The 26,205-nt window shown below is 42.7% G+C and overlaps 2 protein-coding genes across 2 annotated transcripts in view; one reads left to right on the top strand and one right to left on the bottom strand.

Annotated features, from left to right (window-relative positions):
* Positions 1-9,291, bottom strand: part of OFD1 (OFD1 centriole and centriolar satellite protein) — a 35,193-nt gene extending 25,902 nt beyond the window's left edge. Inside the window, exons 1-5 of the mRNA XM_054720384.1 lie at positions 9,175-9,291; positions 7,180-7,278; positions 3,514-3,714; positions 1,369-1,437; positions 1,251-1,281 (exon numbers count right to left, since the gene is read on the bottom strand). Of these exons, the coding sequence (XP_054576359.1) occupies positions 1,251-1,281; positions 1,369-1,437; positions 3,514-3,714; positions 7,180-7,272 (394 nt within the window). The 5' untranslated portion in view covers positions 7,273-7,278; positions 9,175-9,291. The remainder of the gene's footprint in view (positions 1-1,250; positions 1,282-1,368; positions 1,438-3,513; positions 3,715-7,179; positions 7,279-9,174) is intronic.
* Positions 9,292-9,356: 65 nt separating this feature from the next.
* TRAPPC2 (trafficking protein particle complex subunit 2) lies at positions 9,357-22,150 on the top strand. The gene is made up of 5 exons (XM_054720385.1): positions 9,357-9,514; positions 16,257-16,368; positions 19,073-19,221; positions 19,574-19,655; positions 21,089-22,150. Exons 2-5 carry the CDS (start codon positions 16,276-16,278, stop codon positions 21,185-21,187), a joined length of 423 nt encoding a protein of 140 aa, XP_054576360.1. The 5' UTR covers positions 9,357-9,514; positions 16,257-16,275; the 3' UTR covers positions 21,188-22,150.
* Positions 22,151-26,205: the final 4,055 nt, after the last annotated feature.

The following is a 26,205-nucleotide window of genomic DNA, read 5'->3' as shown; positions in this document are numbered from 1 at the left end:
AATTAAGAACTTATATGTGGCATGAAATACAGTCAAAAGACAAATGATAGCTGGAAAAAATAGTTACTATATTTTGGAGACAAAGCACTAATTTTCATATATAAAAGAGATCTTACAAATCAGTAAGAAAATTCTTAAAAGAGCATGGACAAAGTTCAGAGGGAAAATTTTTAATGTCAAATAAATAAAATCATAAACAAATGCAAGTTAATACTACAACAGAGAGATCCTATTTTCCCAATTAGACTGCTAAGATAAACTCTGATCATATGTGAAATGCTGACAAGAGTCGGGAGACTGGCAGGCTCAATCACTCAGGAGGGAAATTTGTCAATATCTGTGTATTCAAAATGAACATGCCCTTTAACCTAGTCTTTCCACCTCTAGGAATTCACACAGCTACACTTCCACAAAGGGTGAACTGTACACAAAGGGTATACACACTGCACACTGCTTCTAATGGAAAAACCCAAATAAGAAAACAACGAAACCTCCATCAGCAGGTGGTTAATTAACAACGTTTTTTAAAAATAGTCTAAATATGGCTATAGAAAGATATGTTGGTGGCCAAAGAAAGCAAATCAGAAAACAGTTATCTATAATATGACCTCATTTGTGAGTGTGTGTTTTCGTAAGACACACAGGTCCCCGTCAGGGGATAGACAACAGTTAGGTGCAAAATATCTTCCTACATGTTTTCTGATGGCCTTACCTTCTTAATTGGAAGTCACCAAGTTTTAAAATCACTTCATTTTAACAGTGGCTATTTTACAGTTAGCCCAAAGTTCTATATAAACTTTGCCACTAGGATTCCTGACATGTCTGCTATTCATAGTTTTTGAGTTTTAGAAATTTTACTAGGATGCTAGATGAAGCTGGGAAGCTCAACTGATGTTTCCTTTCAGCCAGACTAAGCTTTGAACAAAGGAAATTCATCCTAAAATGCTACTGGAAGTTTGAAAACCCAGTTGAAGTACAAACACTACCTCTATAATTATTCAAAGTGTATCTTATTTGAGTATCTAGGAGCTATTTAAAAAGTTGAAGTTTAGAGGAAATGATCTACATTTGTCAAAACAATAGATGGACTCTACTGTTTATTAAAAAGGTCAGTTATTGTCAGCAAAAAAATCCATAATTTAATTCAAATTTGATTCCCTATTCTTCCCTCTAAAAATTGTTTCATACTTTTATAGGAAAAGTACATGACAAAGATGGTACTATATCTCTGTAAAGATGAAAGCTCCTACCTTTTTTGTTTTCTTTATCAAATCCTGAGACCTATTAAAAGAAAACATTTCACTTTTATTCAACTATTCAGATATAATTAACAAACCAAAGCAGGTTATAAAAACTAAATAATCCTACCAGTGATTTGTAGAGACTGGATTCAGGCTTGATTTTAATGAGTTGTAATAGATCCTGCATAGTAAATACCTGAAGGAAAAAATATTAATTAAATAGACATTTTTACATTAATGTTTAAATGATGAATTAAGATGTTTCTGAATATGACTAGAAATCATCTTCAGATTAAATAAAAAAGATAACTGCTAATATAAAATTGAAGCTGTTTCTTATACTACTAAATAAATTACAATAACATATTGAGATATGGATAAAATACTTTTTCTTGATCATATAATTAATTTCCAAATATTTCACAATGAAGATATGCCTAACAAATGACAGAAATGATTAGTGCCTTACAGATGATAAACACTCAAACATTTGATGAACCAATGAAGAGAGTCATGAGTGAATTCCAGGGTCTTTCAACTGCAATGAATTTTTTAAAAAATTATTGCTTCAAAATGTAAATAAATCAAATTTTTACTGTCTTTACAACTATGAATGGCTAAAGTATACTGCAAATAGTTTTAAACAAACATTCTGGGTAGCTATTCTTAATATACACTGAGTGGCCAGATTATTATGATCTCTGAACACATAATAATCAAGCCACTCAGTGAGAGAGTGAGAGAGTGAGTGAGTGAGTGAGAGAGAGAGAGAGAGAGAGAGAGAGAGATTGAGATTATATATATAAAATGAGAGGCCCGGTGCATGAATTCGTGTGCATGGGTGGGGTCCAGCCAACCTGGCCAGGGGGAGGGGACATGGGCAGTTGGCAGACCTGCCTGCTGGTCGAACTCCTGGTCGAGGGGACAATTTGCATATTAGTCTTTTATTATATAGGATATACACTGAGTGGCCAGATTATTATGCGTTCAGAGATCATAATCTGGCCACTCAGTGTATATTCCCAATACAGTATCACTTACTACATCTATGCTGAGAACATTGACATGACTTATTTTCTATTGGTTTTCCTTTAAAGAAAATATTCTGCATGGCATTTTATAGTAGTAAAAACCTTCAAGCATGTGAGGTAGATTAATTACTGCTCTAATCACTATATAATCGACTAATGCTCATGCAAAAATAAAATTGTGAAATGTAATGACAAACTTAGAGACTGATGGACCGAAAAAGAATTCCTAATGTTGATAAGTAAAATTTGGTTGCTTAATGAATAAATACAGCATATGTAAATTTTAAGTTTTTCAAATATTAGAACTGTTCATGATTTCTTAAAACTTCTGAATATAAAACTTTTGGTCAATTACAGATAAGATAAAGATAAAACACAGGGACAACACAGAGAGCACCCTAATGTCAACTATGGATTTCAGGTGATAATGATGCCACAATGTAGGCTCATTGTAAAAATGTTGATAATGAGGGATGCTGTGCATGTATGGGTGGAGAGGGCATAAGGGAACTCTCTCTTTCTGCTCAATTTTGCAGTGAACCTAAACTGCTCTAAAAAGTTAAGTCTACTTAAAAATTATACGGAAAATTTGCTATATCTGCCTTTAAAATACTAATAAAGTATGACTAGTATGTTCAATGGTAATGGTGGAGGAATAGTTAAAATAATTAGAAAAGTGATAAAACGTGTTTTAATATTTGAGAACACTACAGATTTTTAAAAAGTTCATCTATTCCACTTCTGTTATATAATCATAAAGAGAAATATCTAGAAACAGAGACTGTGGCATCATGAAGAACACATTTTAGAGATCTAGATTTACTGCCTTATGTTGCCACCTCAAAATCCTGTGACCTTGAACAAATCACTCACCTCTCCAGACTCTGGTTCCTCATCATCTGGGACATAGGTACACCTGCAGCGTGACTAGCCCAGTGCCAAGCTCACAACAGTCAACATAAATGGCAGTTATGAGTCTGAGTCAACTACATGGGACATAAGATCAATTCTAACTCCGAAACATTTCGTGATTCTATACATCACAATTTAACAAAAGATTAATGAAGATTCCAAGGAACTGATATATCAAACTGAGTACTCCTTTGGTGCATTATATAAAAGATGACTGAGAAATGGACCAAGCCAGCCAAGGAGCACTAGGCTACTGTGCAGCACTTTATTATCATCTGGGGTGGAGAGGCTGTTAATAGAAAATTCGGAAACAGTGAGGAAAACTTTACCTTTTCTTCTGCCAAGCCACTTTCTGGGAAGAAAACTGAAAGTGAATACTCATAGCCACATCTTTGTAAATGATCTGCCACTAGGGAATTAGAAGCGCCTATTAAAAGGGCGCTCCCTTCCACTGAAATGGATGAGGGCCGCATTTCTCCGCTCAATACAGGGTGCATCAATTCTTGAATGAGCTGCTTTCTCAGTTGTGTCTAGTCCAACGACAAAAAAAGAGAAGAGAGACAAGAGGGAAAATACTTTTAGCAGGACTGTTGCACTGGAGATACACAGATTTGCCACATGATTTAGAAACCTTTTATTTCCACAGTGGTTCTAGATCCATGGACAGAAGTTAGAACTTCTTTGTTGCACACTTTGTCTTGCCCTGTAAGACAAGCAGGCCATGGGTTCTGGCCAAAGAAGTCTGCTTTCATCAGTGAAAGCTTTCCAAGTGAACTGGTGGTCAGAACACATGTAGACTCTTTCTTCCCTATAAGCCCATTTCAGCAGCCTTTGGTCAAGACAGCAATCATCAGAGAAAATTCTGCTACTTCCTCAACAGAATTCTGTGGATTGTTGGAGGTTATGAAAACAATATTGGGTGAAACCAGTTTATTGAGCATATTGATAAAAATAAAATTCCCCAAAAGGAAGTAACATATGCAAGAGAGAAATCAGTAAACCTAAAGACGGCTTATTAACATGCAGTTTCATATATAGTATTTACATCTCAACACATTTTATAAATAAGGAAATGTAGGTTCAAGGTGGGTTAATTTTTTAAAGGTTATAACTAGTGTTATTATTCCTTTGGATTTTAAGAAAATCTCTAAATTAACTTAACTACTGGATATTTTTCTAATCTATTGTGCATATAAGCTGGAAACATAATTGGGCTGAGCTTAAGAGTATGCTGCCTATATCCATGGGGTACAAAACTAAGTAATAGCTAATGTATTCATATTAATAGAATACAAGCAAGAAACTAATGGAGTTGCTATACCTCTATCTTCTATCCTTCAGCTAGAGAGAAGTATATAACTACCAGTATAGAACAAGACTCATACATCAAAAATCCTATAGTACAAAAGACATTTACCTTGAGCAGAATATGCATGCTCTGCCTCATCTAATGTCATTCAGTAACAGAAATAATAAAACAAGAGAAACTACAGCATTCTCCACCAGTAAAATTTAGAGATGGTTTAATGAGATTTGTAACATGCTAAAGTAGTAGTATATTTAGATGCAGCTTAATTGATAAAAGTGATTCAGGGTGTCCTACAAACAAGTACTGATACAGGATAAAATTTAAATGAGTGACATAAGCAGGTTAAGAGGAAAATAAGAGAATAAAATGAAATGACATCATAGATGAATTCTCATATTGACAAATACAAAAAGCATGCCATCTAGCACTTGCTAGAAGAAATGGCAAGACTAGCTGGGGGCTTTCCAGCAGCCAATGCAGAGATATATCCATTCATAATTAAACCTTGCAATGTCCCTAAGGTAAAAATAAATACAATTACTGTGGGGGGAGGGGAAGTGGGAGAGAAGAGACTTGGGAATCCTCAGCACATCTCTCTCAGAAATTCAGACTGAGTAGACTCAAAATATGAAAGGGCCTTGATAAACTTTACTAGATATCTGTGACTTTGTACTTAATCATAAATACAAATTATTTTCAAACATCCAAATAGAATGAGTTAGGTCACTAAAAATTTCAGTAAGTGAACTCACCCCAACCACAGTCCTTGAACTGAGAAAATAAAAATTAGCTCGGACTGAGAGAGTAAAACTTTGCCCTGCCATTCATTGATCAAGCTGGAATTCCAGAAACAGCAGCCAGCTGCAAACAGGAAACATTTCTCCCAAGGATATATGGCAGCTATGGAGTGAACAAGGTTAGCATAATCCCGATACCAAAGCCAAAGGAAAGCTAAGAAAGGATTAGTCAATTTTAACTACAGATAGGAAGCCAAACAGGACCAAATCTAATCCAGAAAAAAAAATCCATATTCAGGAATGCAATAACCATCCCACATTAGAAGGTATAGTAATGCATTATTATACACTACAACTAATTCCAGGTGGGTTCAAGTGCTAACTATAAAAACTGAACCTTTTTAAAAAACTTTAAAAAGTGAATATTCATGCTATTAGTAGAGAAAAATTTACTGAGAATCAGAAAAAAAATCAATAGATTTGACCATATGAAAATATAACATCAATATTTTAGAGCCAAATTAAAAGAATTGCCACAAAAATGACAAAAAAGATTAAGTTTCTATTAAAAGAATTCTTACACAATAAGAAAACACATCCTAAAAAAAATGAGCAAGAGTCAAACTACCAATACATGGAAAACAGAGAAATGGCTAGAAACTATGTGCAACCTCATTAACAATCAAAGGGATAAATACTAAAATGAAGGCTGCTTTTTCAATCTTAGATTAGTTTTTAAAATGTCATGATAATAATATTGGAGTGAGACAAGCATTCTCAAACTGCTGGTGTCACAGACATTAATACAATCCTTCTAGAAAAAGAAGCCAAGAGCCTTAAAAAATGCTCATGCCCTTGATTTGATTTTCCAGGATAAAGAGTCATACAAGAACATTAGTAAAGCCACTTAATTAGGCAAAAATGAGAAATGCAATTGAAGGATGTATAGACCTAGGTAAAACCTATTCAACATTTTAAGTGTAAAATATACTTCTGAAATATGTATAGTAATGAAAACACATTTGAACTACTCCTACTCCTTGCTGTTAATTTATATATAAAGTGTATTAATAAATATTTGCTGCCCAAGCTAATTATTAACCAGAGGACTGCTACATAGATTAAACATACATCCAAACATGGGCCTGGTGCCAATGAAAATGAGGATTTCAATGAACGTTTAAGGACACAGGAAAATGCTTACCATATAATATTGAAGAATACACACATACACACACCATTATGCCAATAAGTGGCTGAATCAGAGATGACTTTCCTCCTTTATGTTTTTCTGTATTTTTCACGTGAATCTGAAGTGATGTTGTGATGTGTGTTTTTAAGTTACAAAAACAATAGGAGAGGGAAAAGGAAAAACAAACTCACATTTCCCAAATATCACATTTTCAGTGTAAAATATACTTCAGGAATGTATGTAGTAATGAAAACATGTTTGAGGTAATCCTATCCATTGCTATTAATCCTTCTTCTTGCTGTTAATTCATACTAATAAGTATTTGCTGCCCAAATTAAATATTCAGACCTTTCAATGCATTTTTTAAGTTCTCATTCTCCAAACTATTCTATGGTAAGCAGCACACTTAACGTTTTCTATATGGTGTCAATGTTGTTCATTCAAACATGACTATTACAAAACCATTTATTAACTTAGGAACCTACAAACCAGCTTCATAAAACAAGTCTAACCTTACTAAAATGTGTTCATTTTATAAAGCTACTCGCTCCTATCTGAATATGAATGTCGGTCAATAAATCTATTTGAACATTCAGACCGGGCAAACGCTAAACCGCTTGAGACGACTGTTCGCACTCACCAATACCATCTGCATATCATCCTCTTTTTAAAACCAAGACCCGGGGGTTAAATGTGGGCTGCCTGTTACAGCTTACACTTGCGAAAGTTCTGGAACAGATATGCCTAAAGCGGATACCTTGAGGGCGTCCAGGATACCTCGGTCCTTGAAGGTCTGGTACAGCTTTCTGCGCAGTTCGTCTTGACTCAACACGTCATACTTGGGGGGCATGGTGAGCTGGAAGAGAAGATGCCCACGGTTACTGGGCAGGCGGAGGGGACGGGGATTTCTGAGGACAGAACCGTGGCTGACCTTGGGGAACGCACGAAAGCCAGGTGGTGGGGATGGCGCTTGAACGAAAACAATCAGGAAGCGTCGTCCCTTCACGTGCGCACCCGGTTGGCGCTTAAACCGCAACAAACAGGAAGCGTCGTCCCCTCACGTGCGCATCCGGTTGGCGCTTAAATGAAAACAACAGGAAGCTTCCTCCCCTCACGTGCGCACCCGGTTGGCGCTTAAATGAAAACAACAGGAAGCTTCCTCCCCTCACGTGCACACCCGGTTGGCGCTTTAAAAGAAACTAACAAGAAGCTTCCTCCCCTCACGTGCGCACCCGGCTGGCACTTTAAAGAAACAAACACGAAGCTTGAAGCTTCGTCCCCTCACGCGCACCAGTTGCACCGGTTGGCGCTTGAACGAAAACAGGAAGCTTCGACTCCTCACGAGCACGGGTCAGCACTTGAAGAAAAACACCAAGTTTCGTCCCCTCAAGTGCGCACCGATTGGCGCTTAAAGGAAACAAACATGAGGCCTTGTCCCCTGAGCGCACCCGGTTGGCACTAGCTGGGCGCTTGAACGAAACAAACACGAAGCTTCGTCCCCTCGCACCGGGTCGGCGCTTTGAGGAAAGCAAACACCGAGTTTTGTCCCCTCAACTGTGCACCGGTTGGCGCTTAAACGAAACAAACACGAGGCCTCGTCCCCTCACCACACCAGGTTGGCGCTAGAACGAAAACAGCGTCGTCCCTTCACGTGCGCACCCGGTTGGCGCTTTAAAGAAACAAACACGAAGCTTCGACTCCTCAGGCGCACCCGGTCAGCGCTTTAAGGAAAACAAACACCAAGTTTCGTCCCCTCATGTGCGCACTGATTGGCGCTTAAAGGAAACAAAACACAAAGCTTCGTCCCCTCAGCGCACCCGGTTGGCACGCGGTTAGCGCTTTCACGAAACAAACACGAAGCTCCGTCCCCTCACGCGCACCCGGTCGGCGCTTTAAGGAAACCAACACGAGGCCTCGTCCCCTCAGCGCACCCGGTCGGCGCTTTAACGAAAACAAACACGAAGCTCCGTCCCCTCACGCGCACCCGGTCGGCGCTTTAAGGAAAACAAACACCAAGTTTTGTCCCCTCGAGTGCGCACCGATTGGCGCTTTCACGAAACAAACCGAAGCCTCGTCCCCTCACGCGCACCGGGTCAGCGCTTTATCGAAAACAAACACGAAGCTTCGTCCCCTCACGTGCGCACCGTAGTAGGTGCTTAAAGGAAACCGAAGCCTTTTCCCCTCACGCGCACCCGATCGGCGCAAACACCAAGCCTCGACCCCTCACGCGCACCCGCTGGGCTCTTTCACGAAACAAACCGAAGCCTCGTCCCCTCAGCGCACCCGCTCAGCGCTTTAACGAAAACAAACACGAAGCTTCGTCCCAAGTGCGCACCGTAGGTGCTTAAAGGAAACCGAAGCCTTTTCCCCTCACGCGCACCCGGTGGTCAACGCAAACACCAAGCTTCGTCCCCTCACGCGCACCCAGTCGGCGCTTTAACGAAAACAAACACGAAGCCCCGTCCCCTCACGCGCACCCGGTCGGCGCTTTAACCAAAAAGATGCTTAATCTCCTCACAGGCCCACCCGGTTCTGCCCCCGGCATCGCTTCCCACCAAGCCAGTCCCTCCCTCCCGCCCCGCCCCGCCTCAGGGTAGCAAGGAGGGGAATCCCTACCTTCAGAGCCCAGCCGCGGCTCGGCGGAATCTCTCAAAGCTCTCCCGCCCACTCCGAACTAAGAACCCTGGCGGATAAACGCACTTCCTCCCCTCGGGTTGCCATGGTGGGTGGGGGACGCGAGCGCGACTCTCACCGGTGGCCCAAGAGTAGAGACATCGGGCGCGGAGGCTGGGAAACCCGCGGGCCTGGAAGCCGAGGCACCACGTGGGCCCTCCGCGCCGCTCTCAGCCGGTCCCGCCCTCTCCCGGAGACCCGCCAGGTCGAGCGACCTAACTGCGGAGCGTCAGGAGCGTTACTGCGTCTGCGCTAGCCGAGCCCGCGCGCCAACCACCGGACGCTCCGCCCACTTATCGCGAGAGCCTAGACACCGAGTCTCGCGAGGACTGCCAGGCTTCCTTACTGAAGCTTCGGAGCGCGAGTTGCCGGCGGGAGCTCAGTGGATACTTTCTTACGAAGTCTGCGTCTAGGCGCAGGTAGGGGATAAAGCGAGGATCGGGGGAGGAGGCGGGCGCTTCGGGGGACATCCGGGGCCCGCGTGGTCTGGGTGTTAACGCTGTCTCTCCATCTAGTTGCGGCCTGGGGCGCCGGACCCAACCCGGCTAGCCCCCGGCCGGCCGGCCGGTCCCATCACAGCCCAGGCAGGGCACCCGGCGAGCTCCGCCAGCTCGGGGCTTTGCTTCTTTTGCCTTTTACTGGGTCACTCAGTAACCCAGGGCTTCGTAACCGCGGCACGATTGCCATTTGGGGCCCGAAAACTCTTGGTAGGGGGTGCCGCCTTGTGCACCGCGGGGTGGTTAGCAGCATCCCTGGCCTCTCTGCCCACTAAATGCAGCTCCTCCGCACCAGTTCTGACCTTCGTGAATGTCTCAGACATTGCCAGATGTCCCCGGGGAGGCAAAAGTCACTGGTTGAAAATCAGTGAGCTGTTTTTATTTTGCATGCTGTGAGAAAGAAAGGTGGACTAAGATGTACTGTAGACTTAAGTGGAGTTTAGGGGGAAAAAAGAGTGGAAGATAGAAGCCTGCAGAGACATCTCTGTGGAAAAAATGGGACTTCATCTGGGCTTTAATGGGTATGATTTGGATGGTGGCAAAAAGAATAACTACTTGGCACTCGCGTAGACAACTGCCCTCCCCCACCACCACCCGTGACAGTGGATAATTAATCACAGCAATCTTTCCCGCTGACCACACTTAAGTCTCAGAATCTCAGCACCAGTTCCTGGCAGTCACTACCAGTGATGAGAACTGGCTCAGGAAAGGAAAACCAGTTGCCAATCCTAGTCAGCTCCCTGTTCCATTAGACAGCATATCCTCTCTACAGATGAGATTGTGCTTGTGCTTGGACACTGCTTCCCCCCCCCCCCCACCCCACCCCCCAAAAAAGTAATTTCCCTTCCTCAGTTTAAACATCCTCAGTTCCTTCAGTAGCTTTTGTCCAGAGCATCCCCTAGCCTAGATCCTCCCTCCCCCCCCCCTCCACACACACAGTTCAGTTATTGATTCATTTAAAATGCAATTCCCAGAACTGAGTACTTCCCCAGAGATGATATTATTTGTGAAGAGGACATTGTCTTCTCTTAATGCAGCTTGGTATTGCATTAGCTTTTTGTGACCACTGATTCAGACTGCTGCCTCTTACTGAGTTTGCACTAAATGAAAATGGGTCCTTGTAGATGCACTGCTCTTGAACTAGGTTTCCTCACCCTGTTGTGCAGTTCATTTTTTCACGCCCAAGTACAGGACTTTATTTTGCATCCTATTCAATTCTGCTTTGTTCATTTCACACCTAGTCCTCTTAGCTGTGGAGATACTTTTGAATCTTGACGGTTGCCCTTAGCATGTTATCTTTGAATGTGATAAGTTGGCTTCATCTCACAATTAGTGTTCAAATGTTGAGCTGGACTAGGTTAAGGCCAACCTCAAAGGTTCCCCGGAGACCCCATGCTGTGTACTGACTGGGAGCACTTTAACATTCTAGTCAGCTATGAGTTGTGTCCCTTATTCAACATATAAGGAGTGTTTTCTGGGCCCCGGTAGCTCTGGGGATAGAGCTAAAAAGAGTTGTTTTTAGGTGTATACCAAACTATTTCCCAAAATGACTTCCTGCCTCCTGATTTCCCTTCCAAAACATAACATTTAAGTTTGGCATGACTTGTTCTCAGTATAACCAGGAGTACATGAATGAATAATAACCTACTCTTTTTGTGTAGGGATCCACATTAAATAATGTATAATAAAAACTCCGAGTATGGTGTCTAACCAAAGGCAGCCATTTAATACATATTTCCACTGGTCTTTTCATTTCTTTGAAAGTACCCAATTATAGACTAGGACCGTGGTCGGCAAACTGCGGCTCTTTGGCCCTTTGAGGGTGGCTCTTCCACAAAATACCACGGCCCGGGCGAATCTATTTTGAAGAAGTGGCATTAGAAGAAGTTGAAGTTTAAAAAATTTGGCTCTCAAAAGAAATTTCAATCATTGTACTGTTGATATTCGGCTCTATTGACTAATGAGTTTGCCGACCACTGGACTAGGAGATAAGCCTTTTTGTTTTTGAAAATAGGAATATCACTTACCTATATCTGATGGTGTATGGCTCTTTCCTGTTCCTATGATTTCTCCAATGTCACTGATCACTAGATATATAATCACATTCGTTAATCCAAGATATGTAGTTTGCTGAGAACTGAATACTTGTATTTATTGAAATGCCTAGATTTTTTGATTTTTTTATTTTTTTTCCATTTTATTTTATTTCTTTTTTTTTAATTTCTTTATTGATTAAGGTGTCACATATTTGTCCTCATCCCCCCATTCCCATCCCACACCCCTCCCCACGGATGCCCCCACCCCCCTGTTGTCCTTAACCATTGGTTAGGCTCATATGCATGCACACAAGTCCTTTGGTTGATCTCTCCCCCCGCCTAGATTTTTTTTATTTTTTATATATTTTTTTTGTTTTATATTTTATTGATTTTTTACAGAGAGGAAGGGAGAGGGATAGAGAGCCAGAAACATCGATGAGAGAGAAACATCGACCAGCTGCCTCCTGCACACCTCCCACTGGGGATGTGCCCGCAACCAAGGCACATGCCCTTGACCGGAATCGAACCTGGGACCTCGCAGTCCGAAGACCGACGCTCTATCCACTGAGCCAAACCGGTTTCGGCTAGATTTTTTTTTTTAATTCCCATCTTGAGGTTCATAGCCCGCCTAACCTTATTCTTCCACATTTGCTGTTTGAAAACCATTCTTTTTGAGAAAATTGAAGTTCAGCAGATCTGCATCCTCTGTACTTTGTATGCCAGTTGCTTGAAGCAGTTGACCTTTCTCCCCTGCTTTTTCCTGATTGTAGCCTAAAAAGGCTTTGTTTTTCTTAACACAGTCCACACATTTCAGCTCCTGTGGGCTTTTGCCTTTCTGATGCTAGCCTCACAGGTTTCTGGTCCCAGGTCCCATTTCTGTGTTCATTGCTAGCTAGTGCCCTGCTTCTTACATTACGTACACGTCCTCTTTGAGTGTACGTAAGGGAAGAAGCACTCCTCTGAGCTCCTTGTAGCACCACCTTGATTTCTTGGTCTCTCTCCCAAAAGCGGCTCAGGTCACCCCAGCAACCACAGACTGCTGCTGTCCTCACCCTGGGTGCAGTCCTGCCTCCCCTACCTTCAGGCAACAAGCCCCGCCCCTTGTAATGAGGATTGCTTTCTGTAAGGATCTTCAGCAGCTTCTCACAAAGGTGCTGTTAATAGCTTGAACACAGACTCCAGCTATCAGGCCTCTGAGAACTCCCCTTCCTCCCCACCCCACAGGCCTCAGCTGGGCTAGTTAATCCCACCCTGCCCCTCACTCCAGCAGACCCGCTCCCCTATTCTTAGGGTCACTCACACTGTAAACTATAGCCCCTCCCCTGCAGCTCCCTTCTGCAAACATTGAGCACTTATTATATACTAGGCTCGGTTTCTGGGATTCAGGCTGGAAAAAAACAGTCCCTGTTCTTTTCCATGCTCTTTCCCCATATTGCCCTAAGTAGCTCCATCTTGACGCACCATTGTCCCAGACCAGTGGTCGGCAAACTGCGGCTCACGAGCCACATGCGGCTCTTTGGCCCCTTGAGTTTTGAGCAAAGGCCAGCTTAGGAGTACCCTAATGAAGTTAATAACAATGTACCTACCTTATATAGTTTTAAGTTTTAAAAATTTGGCTCTCAAAAGAAATTTCAATCGTTCGGCTCTGTTGACTAATGAGTTTGCCGACCACTGCCTCAGGCCAACCTTTCCAACAATGCTTTGCTCCCCAGGTGCCACGGTAAATGAACTCCCCTGTCCCCGCTCTCTTTACAGAATGCACTTTTACCTTTTTGCTGACGCTTCCTTGAATATTTCCTTTTTTCCCATACCTGCAAGGGAGTGGTGTTTTTTTCCAGCTCTGACATGTGTTAGTTTCCTACTGCTGCCCTAACAAATCACCACAAATTCAGTGGCTTGAAACAACACAAATGCATTACATTACAGGTCTTAGCATAGCAGTCCGACGTGGGTCTCGCTGGGCTGCAATCCAGGTATCAGGAGGCCGCGTTTCCTTCTGGAGGCTCTTGGGGAGACTGTCCCTTTGTCCTTCCCAGCTTCTGGATGCCTCCCATATGCTGTGACTGGTGACCTCTCCCTCCATCGTTAAAGCCAGGACCTGTAGTCACGTTTCCCCGACTTCCTCTCGTGCCTCCCTCCCCTTTTAAAGCCCCTTGTGCTTGCGTTGGGCCCACCTGGGCAGTCCAGGATCCTGTCCTATCTTAAAGTCAGCTGATGAGCAACCCCAGTTCCATCTGTAGCCTTAATTCCCCTTTACCTGGTAAATATTCATTCACCGGTTCCCAAAATTAGGATGTGGACATATGGGGGCGGGGGGTCAGGAGGGCTATTCTGGCTACCACTCCATGTTCAGAACTGACATGTTTTCATCCCTCTTTCTTCCCTTATTTGTTTTCTCGGTGAATAGCATCGCATCCTGATATTCTGCTTGATCACCTCGGCCAAACATTTGGACACAGCCTCAGTTCTCCCATTTAATCCATTGATTGTCAAGTTCTGTGTAGCTCCCTCCTCCACTGCCCGAGGCCTAGTCTCCCTGGCAGATGCTCGAAGGGCCCCTATTTCAGGTGATGGGAAAGTTGAGCAGGCACACACAACTTACACAAACACACCTGTTGCTTTATTTGTGTTGTTTGTGTTACATATTGGAGTTTAAGTAATACTTCATGGGTGGAGGGAAGGTGGAAGAGATACTGGAATTTAAAAAAAAAAAGGTTTGCAATCATTAGTCTAGAGCAGTGGTCGGCAAACTGCGGCTCGCGAGCCACATGCGGCTCTTTGGCCCCTTGAGTGTGGCTCGTCCACAAAATACCACGGCCTGGGCGAGTCTATTTTGAAGAAGTGGCGTTAGAAGTTGAAGTTTAAAAATTTTGGCTCTCCAAAGAAATTTCCATCATTGTACTGTTGATATTTGGCTCTGTTGACTAAGAAGTTTGACGACCACTGCTAGAGTTTGTAGACTCTAGAGCTACACTGGTCAAATACAGTAGCCATGAACCACGTGTCGCTATTTAATCAGTTAAAATTAAATAAAATTTCAAATTCAGTTCTGCAGACACGAACCACATTTCAAATGCTCCTTAGTCTCCAGTGGCTACTACATGGCACAGCGCAGGTACAGAACATTTCCATTCTCGCAGAAAGTTCCATATATCGGACAGCACAGAGTTCTAGAGAGTGTCTCCCCTTTGCCCACTACCTAGGCATAGCAAGGCCTCTATATTAAATGATTGTAGATATTCCCTTCCCGAGACTGTGGTTGTATGGTTTCTTTTCCTTCCACTTCACCCACCATTCAGTTTTTCCTTGTCATGATTGAATAGAGTTACTTCCCTTCTCCAACTGTTTGTGAGATCAAATTCTTGGCAGCCCAAGTTCTACCCAGCTGTGTAGTTCTGATACAACCTTTATGCGGTATTTCCTTCTGTTTCCTTTTTATCCTCACTTGGTACTTAGCACTATGCTTCTCTCCCAGTCATGGATTTCCATATGGGAGGGAAGTATTTAGCGGTGGTTATCTTCCTTTATACATATACTCGTAGCCCTGCGCACCAATCCGTGCTCGAGTAGCTTGCTGTCGCTTGCCTCTGGGCCGAGGGGCCCACAGCAGCTCGTAGCTCTCTGCCACGCTTAGCTCACTGCCCCGCCCTCCTGTAGCTCTCCGCCCACTGCCCCGCCCTCCTGTAGCTCTCCACAGCTGTAGGCTGGTAGCGCTCTGCCCCGCCCCACCCTCTTGTAGCTCTCCGTGGCTCGTAGCTTGGTGCCCAACCTCCTGCTGTTTGGTCATTATGCATCACGGTGTAACGACCATTTGCATATTACCTCTTTATTGTATAGGATTGTCGTCTGCTGCCGCTTAAATGTGCATTGGGGGAGGTGTCTGCCTTCTTTTCTCTCTCTGCTGCTCAAATGTTTGTGCTGAAGAAAGTAAGCCCTGCCCTTGGCAAACTCCAGCTAGGAAACCTACTCCAGCAAAAATGAATATCATTGCTGACTTGGTTAAACTTGCAAGCTGCCATCCCTCTCCCCCTCACTTTCTCTTGAGAAGTCTGGCCAATTCTATTTTGCACAGCTTTTGTATCATTCCTGATTGTCTTGGTTATCCAGTTTTACTGTTTGGGCCGCCTTCTCGTTTCCCCTAAAACAGGGACCATTTCTTTCTGTAAAGCACAGGTGATCTCTGTCACAACTGCTCAACTCTGCCATTGTAGGGCAAAAGCAGCCGTTGACTATAGTAAGACAGGTGAGGCCAGATTTGGCCTGCGGGCTGCAGTGTAACAACCCCTGCCCCAAATAATATTTTAAATCCTACTTACTTCACCATGCCAAGAGTCTCCTGTCTGCCCTTTTTTTCCAGACATGGCCTCCCAATTCCAGGGTGACATGTGCCAGCTGTAGCCCGATTTCCTTTACAAAAAGCATTGCATTTGTTAGGAAATGCATTTTGGATTTTTTTTGTCTTTTGTTGCATGTTCTGAGTCAATCAGCAGGAGTCCCTGTAAGGCTTGATGCATCCCGGGCTCTGGCACACCTCGGTTGTACTTTCCCCAGGACTGTACACTCCCAGTTAACCATTTTTGGTTGTCAGTATTGAGTACTAAAAATGGGTCTTCTTTTCATTTCATTAGGAGCCATCTATTGGAGACAATGTCTGGAAGCTTCTACTTCGTGATTGTTGGCCACCATGATAATCCAGTTTTTGAAATGGAGTTTCTGCCACCTGGAAAAGCAGAATCCAAAGTGCGTATGGAACCTTAACAGACCCCATGAGAATTGTCATGCTGTTGTAATGATAATGGTGTAATGTGCTTTTTAGAGCCGGAGATATGGATAGATGAGATAACAATTAAACGAGGCTTACTCTGGAGTCCCATGGGCTGGTAGAAGCCAGTCCGGGAAGGTCCGATGAATTGCTTCATCCTTTATCGGCACACACTTAGCGTGTACTGGGAGGATGCTCTGGGCCTCTTTTCCTGGTCTTCAGTCCACTGTGCCACCCAACTAGGAAAAGCTACTCCTTAAGCGCATAGAAACATGGCCCACCCATAGTGGGTCTGAAAGAACAGTTGTTGCTGCCTTGAAATGCCATGAAAGCCCATTCTGCCCCAAGCAAGTCCCATTTTTCATCAGGACGTACATAGTAGATCCATTCACACCTGGGAGGGTTAAAAGGGACCCTTACTTGCATGTCTTCCTGCTGCCCAAGACGATGGCGGTTTCCAGTGACCTTCTACCTTATCTACTGGCTGGTGCCCACATGCTCTCCTCCCCAGTGACACACCCAGCTCTCTTATCAAGAATGGTTGTCGAAAAACACACTGGGTTGGCGAACGTCTCCATTCCGAGTGAACAGAGCCATAGAGTCTTGAGATGAGAATAGCTGGGTCCCTTCCATCTTTCTGTGCCAGTCCACGTTCCTAATTGCCTACAAGTTGTGCTGTGTCTCCCAACCTCCAGAAATAAGCTTTAATGTTCTTTAAGACAGGAGTTGATTTTTCAAATTAATTGTAATGCATAATGCCCAGTCTAGTGTAGGATGCTTGTCAACTATTCAGATCTTGCCACTAAAATATGATAGAGATGTAAGTAATTATCCTACCAGGTGTTGTTGCTACATTATTTTCCCACATCCCTATGAGCACGCTGCTCATTAAAACTTTGGTTTCAGGCATCTCTGTAGCAGGGGTTGCTTTGTGTTATACCGCTACTCAAATCTAGTTCCTGTGCACTCGGGGGCCTGGTGGTACATAAAGCAGTGCATATAACAGTACTTTGTCGCAAGATGCTACCACTTACCTTCTGAAAGCATTTCTATAGTTTTCTCCTAATCTCTCAAGATTGATCATCCCTGTAAAGTAATGGAAAATGCTGCTCTAAGCCAGACACGAAATACATCCCTTTCTCTAAGGATTAAATTACTAGTAGCTTCGTCATGGCAACGGGAGTGAAGTAAACATGCTTTAGCTGTGCGAGCGATCCCAGGGTTACTGTCAGCCTTCCTCCAGCCCAGTCACAGGAGCAGCCTCCTCAGCAAAGGGTCTGTATCAGTTTCCCAGGGCCGCCGTTACAGAGCACCAAACCTGGGTGGCTCAGCACAATGGGAATGTTCGGTCTCGGTTCTGGAGGTCAGAAGTCCGAGCTCAAGGGTGGGGAGGGCCGTGCCCCCTCGGCAGGGAAGGTGCTGGGGAAGGATCTGTCCCGGCCTCTCTCCTAGTTCCTGGTAGTTCCTTGCCTGGTGGCAGCACAACTCCAGTCTCCACCTGGCGTTCTCCCTGGGTGTGTCTGTGTCCAGGGGTCCCCTTTTTTATAAATACGTCAGTCACATTGGAGCCCACTCTGCTCTAGCATGAACTCATGTTAACTAGTTACATCTGCAACAACCCTCTTTCCAAATAAGGCTGCATTCTAAGGTACCGGGGTTGGGGATTGCAACACAGGAATGAGTGGGGGGGGTACAATTCAACCCATAACAGAGGTGTTCTTTGAGAATGCATTTTGAAAGTAAGAATGCCACAGGCGTAAGACCATTTCAGATAGTGAACTCCCCCTCCACATTATGGTGGGACATACCACCTTCTCCAGTGAAGCTCTTTCAGCCCATGAAAAGGACGCTCCCAGCTCTGACAGGGACTCCTGCTATCACACAGGGGACCGACTGCTCACAAGGGTTAAGCATGGCCTCCTGCCACTCCCGGGGCCCCCTGCCATGTAAACTCCTTACACCTGAAAGAGTCATGCCAACATTTTAGGAGTGCCACCCCCTCGCCTGTCTTCACTGCTCACCAGGTGTCACTGCACAAGTCCCCCTCACCCCACCTTGAGGCCTGTGCCAGTGTCACCTCTCTGTAGCTCTCCCTCCCCACCACCTTAGCCCCAGCTTACCTATGCTGCTGTCCTTTATCCACAACCTCTTAGGTATTTTTTCCTGGCTTCCTCTAAAAGGATACATGCTTCTTGAAAGGAGGATCTGTTCGTTTTCCAACAGAGTAGTTTCCCCACATGCTTAAAAGGTTACAGAAACTGGTAACTTACTTCTTGCAAAATCAAAATCTTTTTAGTTTCTTGAACACATTTTATTAATATTATATTATAATTAATGTATTACAATTGGCTATTTCTATTTATTGAGTTTTAGATACCAAATTTAAAAGTAGCCCAGTTGGCATGGCTCAGTGGTTGAGCGTCAACCTATGAACCAGAAAGTCACGGTTTGATTCCCGGTCAGGGCACATGCCTGGTTGCAGCCAATCAGTGATTCTCTCTCATCATTGATGTTTCTCTCTTTCTCTCCCTTCCTCTCTGAAATCAATAAAAATATATTTTTTTAGAAAAAGAAAGAGTCCCCCCTCAAGAAGAACTATGTATAGGATTTACAGAGAGCAATGTTGGCTTTCTTGATGCTGTATGGAAATGTTAACCTGGTGCTGCTCACACTGTCATCTAGGACGACCATCGTCATCTGAACCAGTTCATAGCTCACGCTGCCCTTGACCTGGTGGATGAGAATATGTGGCTGTCAAACAACATGTACTTGAAAACTGTGGACAAGTTCAATGAGTGGTTTGTTTCAGCGTTTGTTACTGCAGGCCATATCCTTACCTTCTTAATAAAGATACCTGACTAAAGGTTGGGGTGACAAACTAGAACATGGGACACACAGACGCCAGGATAAGTGGATGGACTTGAAAGTGTCAGGTGAAAATTGCCATTTACGTAGCTGCTTTTCTTTTTTTCAGGGAAAAAATACATTTTATTTAACAGCATTTAAAACCAAGTCTTGTATATAAAACTAAGGTTTATCTGAACCCTATCAAGGGTGGTTTTACTTTATTTTTTAACTTTAAAAGATTATGTTCTCTTTAAGGTAAAAACTAACCTAACTTTTAACTGATTGCTTTACATTTTACATTTCTAAGAAAGATTACACCTTAATTATTGCACATATGAGATTTATTATGCTTCATGACGTAAGACAAGAAGATGGAATAAAGAACTTCTTTACTGATGTCTATGAACTATACATAAAGGTATGTATGTTCTATAACTCCTTGAATCTGATAAACGGGATTCAAACCCTGGCAGGGAACTGGCCTGGTAATAGTTTTCATCTAAGAGCAGCTCTCCCTCAGTCAGACCCTCCCTCGCAGCTCCCTCATCAGGCCAGTCTTCACCAGGTTAACAACTATTTAGGAAAAGAACTCATGGTTATTTTGTTGTTGTTAATCCTAACGCAAAGATATTTTTCCCATTGATTTTCTTTTTTAGAGAGAGTGGAAGGGAGGGAGAGACAGAGACACATCAATTGGTTGCCTCCCACACACGCCCCAACCGGGGCTGGGAATGGAGCCTGCAATCCAGTCACATGCCCGTGACCGGAATCGAACCCATGCTCCTTCAGTCCATAGGCTGATGCTCTAACCAATGAGAAACACCGGCCAGGGCTTGTGGTTATTTTAAAATCTACTTCATTCTCCCCCTTTTGGTGCATATGGTTGATTTTATTAGGGAACCCTAAAGAGAGGGAAGGAAGTATTCTCCATAAGAGAAATTGCTTTATAATTTCAATCTAAAATGCTTTCCATCTACTTTAGAAATAAGTTACAGTGCAATGAATACCGATCATAAGCCAGCAGGAAGTGATTCATATATTATCAAATAGTCACCCAGGGAGATTGGTGCCACCCGCATTTCCTGATACTTAATTGGAAAAAAATAAAATAATAGGACATCAGTAAACTGCAGTACTGACAACAGTATTTCTTAATAATTTAAATGTTCTGTATTTGAACAAGATTTTTGCATATTGCCACAGCTAACAATATTCCTAGTCAGCACTAGCAAGTAAGACTATCTAGTCCTTTTATAAAGGTAGACAAAGTGATTAAGGTGTAAAAATTGCTCACTCCTTTGCTCATTAGTGATTCCATTTGTCATTAATAATTTTCTCTGACATGTTATGATACATTCGTTGCATTATCTGAGAGACTGGTCACTTAGCCTTGTGTTAAAGGAGAGTATTAAAATCTGATTATTAAAAAATTACCACACAAGAATAATTTTTAGTCAGTGTGGTATAACTTTTTCTTAACTTAGAGACCCATGATATGGCACATTTTTCATTTGTATTTTATGTAAGTCTTACAGTTTAATTCATATGCTTACAATGAATGTAAGGAGGTTAGTAATTCACACACACGGTGACTCCTGAGTTAATGTTGCTTACATAGGCAACACTTATCGTTTCACCACAAGTACTGCTCAAAACTAAAACACCAAGAAATTTCCTTAAGGGGAAGTTACTATTTAACCATAGAACATTTTTATGGAAACTTAAAAACGTGATCTTCTGACTTTCGTTTTGAATGTCTTTAATGATTTCTTTTAATTTAAAACTCAAAATAATGTAGAGACCCATGCCTTTTTACTCTGACAAACTCACTAATACTTTCTTCTTTCCTAGTTTGCAATGAATCCATTTTATGAACCAAATTCTCCTATTCGATCCAGTGCATTTGACAGGAAAGTTCAGTTTCTTGGGAAGAAACACCTCTTAAGCTAAACAAAAAAATTTGGAAATAAACAGTGTCGCCACAATGGAATATACTCAGGAATGTGTACATTGTAAGTTACTTGATTAAATAGCCTGGGAAAGTTTTACTTGTTGTATCAATCTATCTAAACCTAGTAAAATTCCTTATAGTTAAAAATAGTACATTTAGTTTCTTAGAATTACCAATAGATTAATATTTGCTTCTGAACAGTTATTTATAAGGATTTCTTTATCAATATCCTTGAAATATCTTTGAAAATTTGAGAATAGGCTTTTGACTTTCCTCATTCATATAGCTTGATCTTGATGTAACAATCCAGAACCAAATGTCATTGTCAAGATTTGGTAGTCAGATTTAAAACTAAAGCATCTGCAGTGAGGAATAAAGTTGGTAGGACATACATGGGCTTACCCATACATCTAGAGATGATATAAAAATGTATACAGTGCCCAGTGCCACGTACCTGCCCCTGTCCGAGACGGGACAGTGATCCTGCTGTCATTCTGAAATCCGGGATCCATGTCTGTAAAATGGGAGACTGGGCCCAAAGGGCCAGGTTGTGTTCTTTTATTGCCTTTCCCTTAGACAGTATGCTAAAGATTTAACGAACCTGTTGATACCTGTTAGTAAAAAGCTGGAAGACGATTTTAGAGTTGTAAACACAGAAAAGCTTGTATTACATTAGCATGTGCACTCCTAGTCTTTTAAGCTGTGCATTGGAGGGGGCAGGAGGGGGCTTTTTTACTGTAAGGCGTGTGGGACCTTACTGTAAACGAGTAGATGTCAATCGAAAAGCAAGTAATATAAAGACATACTTTCCATGCTACTTGTGAGCACTTGAAGACTTTTGTTCCATTCTGAATAACTTGAGCAAGTAATTCTAAGTGTGATCTTGTATCTTTGTGTGAAGTTACTACTATGATTTTTTTTACCCTATTTATTTTATTTACTAAATAAAGATGTTTGTCCAAGATTGTGGGAATTTAATACCGAATTTTTTAAGTGCTGCTCACCCTGCCACCAATACCATTTTAGTTTTATTTCGAAAGTCTGCAAACTAATATATATATATTAACCCATTTTACAGAACCTGGATCGTCTCAAGTTAGGTGCCAGAGCTTTGGGAGCAGAAAAAGATATTCAGCTAGAAATCTAGGAGTCATTTCAGCCATGCTCATTGGAGAGACCCAAACACGTCTTATGTAGTTTGCCCTGCCCTCAATGACCATGTAGCACAGAGGGCTGCGACGCAAGCGGCCAGGAGCAGCAGCAGGGAGTTCTAGGGTAGAGATGGATGGGTCCTGGCTGGGCCACACAGCAGTGCCCTGCAAACAGCGACCCTTTTCTCTGGGCTCGTGAGGGAGAGATGGGAACAAGTAACAAGAGCCCTGCGTGAGTACCGTATTTTCCAGCATATAAGATGACTTTTTAACCCAGGAAAATCTTCTATATGCCCAGTCGTCTTATACGCCGGAAAATACATTACTGTAATTACCAAATTTCATGTATGCCTGCATCTTTGAAGGAGCTCCAAGGCAAGTCCAATGATGAGCAGAGGAGCTGGTGGGTGGGCTGCACAGGGAAAGCATGCTGGGCACGAAGGTGTGGGTAAAAGCAGGACTAGGCATGGGGATTGGACAGCTGATGGGACAGAACCGGGACTGGCGAGTTGATAAAGCATAGATCTGGTAGTAGGTGATGTTACTGAAGGTTCTGGAATACAAGAGCTGTGGAGGGACATCAGTAGCACCCTGGGCATTTGCCGGGGCTCATGCTTTCCCACAGGCTTCAGGCTCCACTGAGCACAGGTATTAAATTTGTAATCATTAGCACTTCCAAAGAGATCCAAATTAAATGCACCAATCTGATTTTGTCCTTTGTTTCCTAGAAGGCTGCACTGTTGCCCCACTGTCCACGAATGCAGAGACCACCGATCTATGCTCTGCCCGATAGACCCATGTTCTTTTTCTTCACTCACAATACCTCACTGTTGACAGGCCACAGTGGTGACTTCTCAGAACCCACAGGTCCATTTTTCTACTTAACACGGCACTGCCCCACAAGCCACTGGTATTGTGTGAGAACTGGCATCAGTGTCATAGGACAGTGAAAGCTTACACAAGATTTTATAGAAACGTAAAGCAAGGTTTTCTGTAAGACATGTTTTAACTTCAACTAGGGAATTTTTCACCAGAGTGAAGGAGGTGACAAAACTGGAAGTAGCCCATTGATGAAGTACCTTTCCATTTTCCACACAGCTTCCTGAAATTGTTCTCGTTGGCCAAAAGTACATTTGTCCATTCTCTGAGGTCAGCAGTTGGTCTTTAACACTGAACTTGGGTCTATACATTCACACTCTCTCAGATGGCCCAAACGCTGAGTGGCAAACACAGCGCTGTAACAGGCCCCTCATCCCCAAACCACAGTTCTGCTTTCTTTGGGGGCTCCAAAGCTGTTGCCATCATTTCTGCACCACCTGCTTTGATCCCCAACTCTTGTTTTTCCCATACTTTTCATCTTTGTATAGGTAAGACCAGCCCATTAAAGCATCTTTTTTTCTTCAAAAGAATCAGATTTTCAGCTACCTTTTGCTGCTGGTTCAAGAGCTTTTCCATCAGTTAGTTGTAGTTACATTGAAGGACAAAGCTATGTAGTCAGGTTTTGTTCTTAATTACATCTCAGTACCATGTTTGATATATTAGCCCTTGTTCCCCAGATTCCCTTTAAATTGTGGTGTGTAGGATTACTCTCCTGTCAGCCTGTCTACACATATGAAGACCTGTTCCTTTGATCATTTTAGCTGCTCAACACTAGACCTCTAGAATGCCAACTAATCTAATCCTTAAATATTTATCTGAAAATACAGTATTTGAAAAGATGCTTAAAAGCTTAAAAATACACTAAGGTATTAGTTAAATCTATACAAGTACCTAAATTAAACGTTTTGTAAATATCTATACACGTTATGGGCCAAACTGTTCCCCTACCCCCCAAATTCATGTTGAAGTCCTAGGCCCCATGCACACACTCAGAATGTGGCTGTATTTGGAGATGGGGCCCTCAAAGAAGTGATTTAAGTTAAAATGAGCCTGTTTGGGTGGGCCTAATCCAATCTGGTATCCTTATAAGAGGAAATTTGGATATAGATGGGAGGGGGGGTGGTAACAACACAGGGAAAGGTCATCGGCAAGCCATGGGGAGAGTCCTCAGGAGAAACTAAACCTACCCACACCCTGACCTGGGACTTCTAGCTCCAGCATTGTGAGAAAAGAAATTCCCATTGCCCAAGCCACACAATCTGCATTTTATTATGACAGCCTAGCAAACTAATATATATATAAAGGCCTAAGCGACCATTACAACCAGTCACTATGACACGCACTGACCACCAGGGGACAGACACTCAACACAGGAGCTGCCCCCTGGTGGTAAGTGTGCTCCAACAGCCAACCTGTGGCCAGCCAGGCATCCCTGATCGGCCCCCATCACTGGCTGGGCCTAGAGACCCTACCTGTGCATGAATTCATGCACTGGGCCTCTAGTACAATATACTTTCCTTATGTACTAAATATCTAGATCAGGAGTAGGGTACTCTGGCCCATGGGCCATAGCGAAACCATTTGGTCTGGCCCTACCAAGGCATTAGGGATGAGTTAATGAAATGTTTGACCAAATATAGCAAGCTAATTTTTAAGTTGATAATTGTGTATGGCCCACGAATGATGTTATACTTAAATGGCCCTTGACAGAAAAAAAGGTTCCCCATCCCTGATCTAGATGGACACCCAAAAACACATGTGGCTTCCACCAGGCACAGGAACTAGGTGGCAAAGGTAAAGATATGTCCCTTGTCCCTAGGATTTGAACCATGTGATTCCTAGAATGCTTCACTGTTGCCCCTACTTTTCATGTAAGCAGAGAAATTGACCAAGGTGAGGGAAACTAGCACTTTCATGCTCCATATCTTTCATAAGAGAAGGGTTTGAATAGTTGTTAGATATCCATACAGCAAATAAATGAGAGGGGTCTACTATAATGTAAATATGTCCAGACATATTAAGAGAAAAAGGGCAACTCACAAAACAATGGGTACACTTGATTTAAAAAACAAAAAACAAGCCCAGCTGGTGTGGCTCAGTGGTTGAGCATCAACCTATGAACCAGAAGGTCATGGTTTGATTCCTGGTCAGAGCACATGCCCGGGTTGCAAGGTCGATCCCGAGTGTGGGGTATGCAGGAGGCAGCTGATCCATGATTCTCTCTCATCATTGATGTTTCTATCTCTCTTTTCTTCTCTGAAATCAATAAAAAATTTGTTTTTTGGGTGGAGGATTTGTGTGTTTTTTCTGGGGGGAGTGATTACAAATAATAAAATCTAGAGCTTTCTCCAACCTGAGAATATGAAGAGATTTAATTTCCCCAAATTAAAAATGTGAAACATTTTCCTTACATCCAAATTGTTATGTTAGGAAATAAGACTTTCAAAAGCTTAGCTTACTGTAATGATACTCTTTTTCAGTGGTTTCCAATGAGTGGAGCCAGGGAAAGAAATATATCTATTTAATTTCTCAAAATGTACCCCTGCCCCAAGCATGTCCTTTGATAACTCACTGCTCCACAGCCAGGGTCCCGTCTTCTCTGACACAGGGTCTAGGCATTGGTTTGTCTCTGGAGGATGGAATCGGCATGAAGGTGCAGCATATGAGCTTTATCCACGAAAGATCACAATTTGTTTTATCAGTAAGTCTGGTCATTGCAGCAAGAAGAGAAATCTTCGAGAGCAAATCACTAGACAATGTTCAGTGAAGGAGAAGGCACTAAATAAATACACGACCAAATAAAGATGTCTTCTCTTACCCTCATACAAAGTATAATCCTTCACATTTCTTCTAAGAATAATGATCAAGTTGGCTTCTGGGGTTGAGGGGGTAGCGAACGTGTGGCGCACAAATGACGAGCGATTACTGGGGAGATCAAGAGATCAATTCCATTATGTAGAATGAAAATGTGAACACTTCAATAATTT

This window comes from Eptesicus fuscus, chromosome 1, assembly GCF_027574615.1.
Source record: "Eptesicus fuscus isolate TK198812 chromosome 1, DD_ASM_mEF_20220401, whole genome shotgun sequence".
Classification (NCBI taxonomy): Eukaryota; Metazoa; Chordata; class Mammalia; order Chiroptera; family Vespertilionidae; genus Eptesicus; species Eptesicus fuscus.
Note: the sequence above shows the minus strand (reverse complement) of the source record. Positions and strands in the feature narration are given on the sequence as shown.

What these genes read in the sequence shown, in the direction of transcription:
- TRAPPC2 (XM_054720385.1), top strand. Translation starts at nt 16,276, where the DNA reads ATGTCTGGAAGCTTCTACTTCGTGATTGTTGGCCACCATGATAATCCA. An exon ending in TTTGTTACTGCAGGCCATAT is followed by an intron (nt 19,222 to 19,573) that starts CCTTACCTTCTT and finishes TATTGCACATAT; the next exon opens with GAGATTTATTATGCTTCATG. An exon ending in TCTATGAACTATACATAAAG is followed by an intron (nt 19,656 to 21,088) that starts GTATGTATGTTC and finishes CTTCTTTCCTAG; the next exon opens with TTTGCAATGAATCCATTTTA.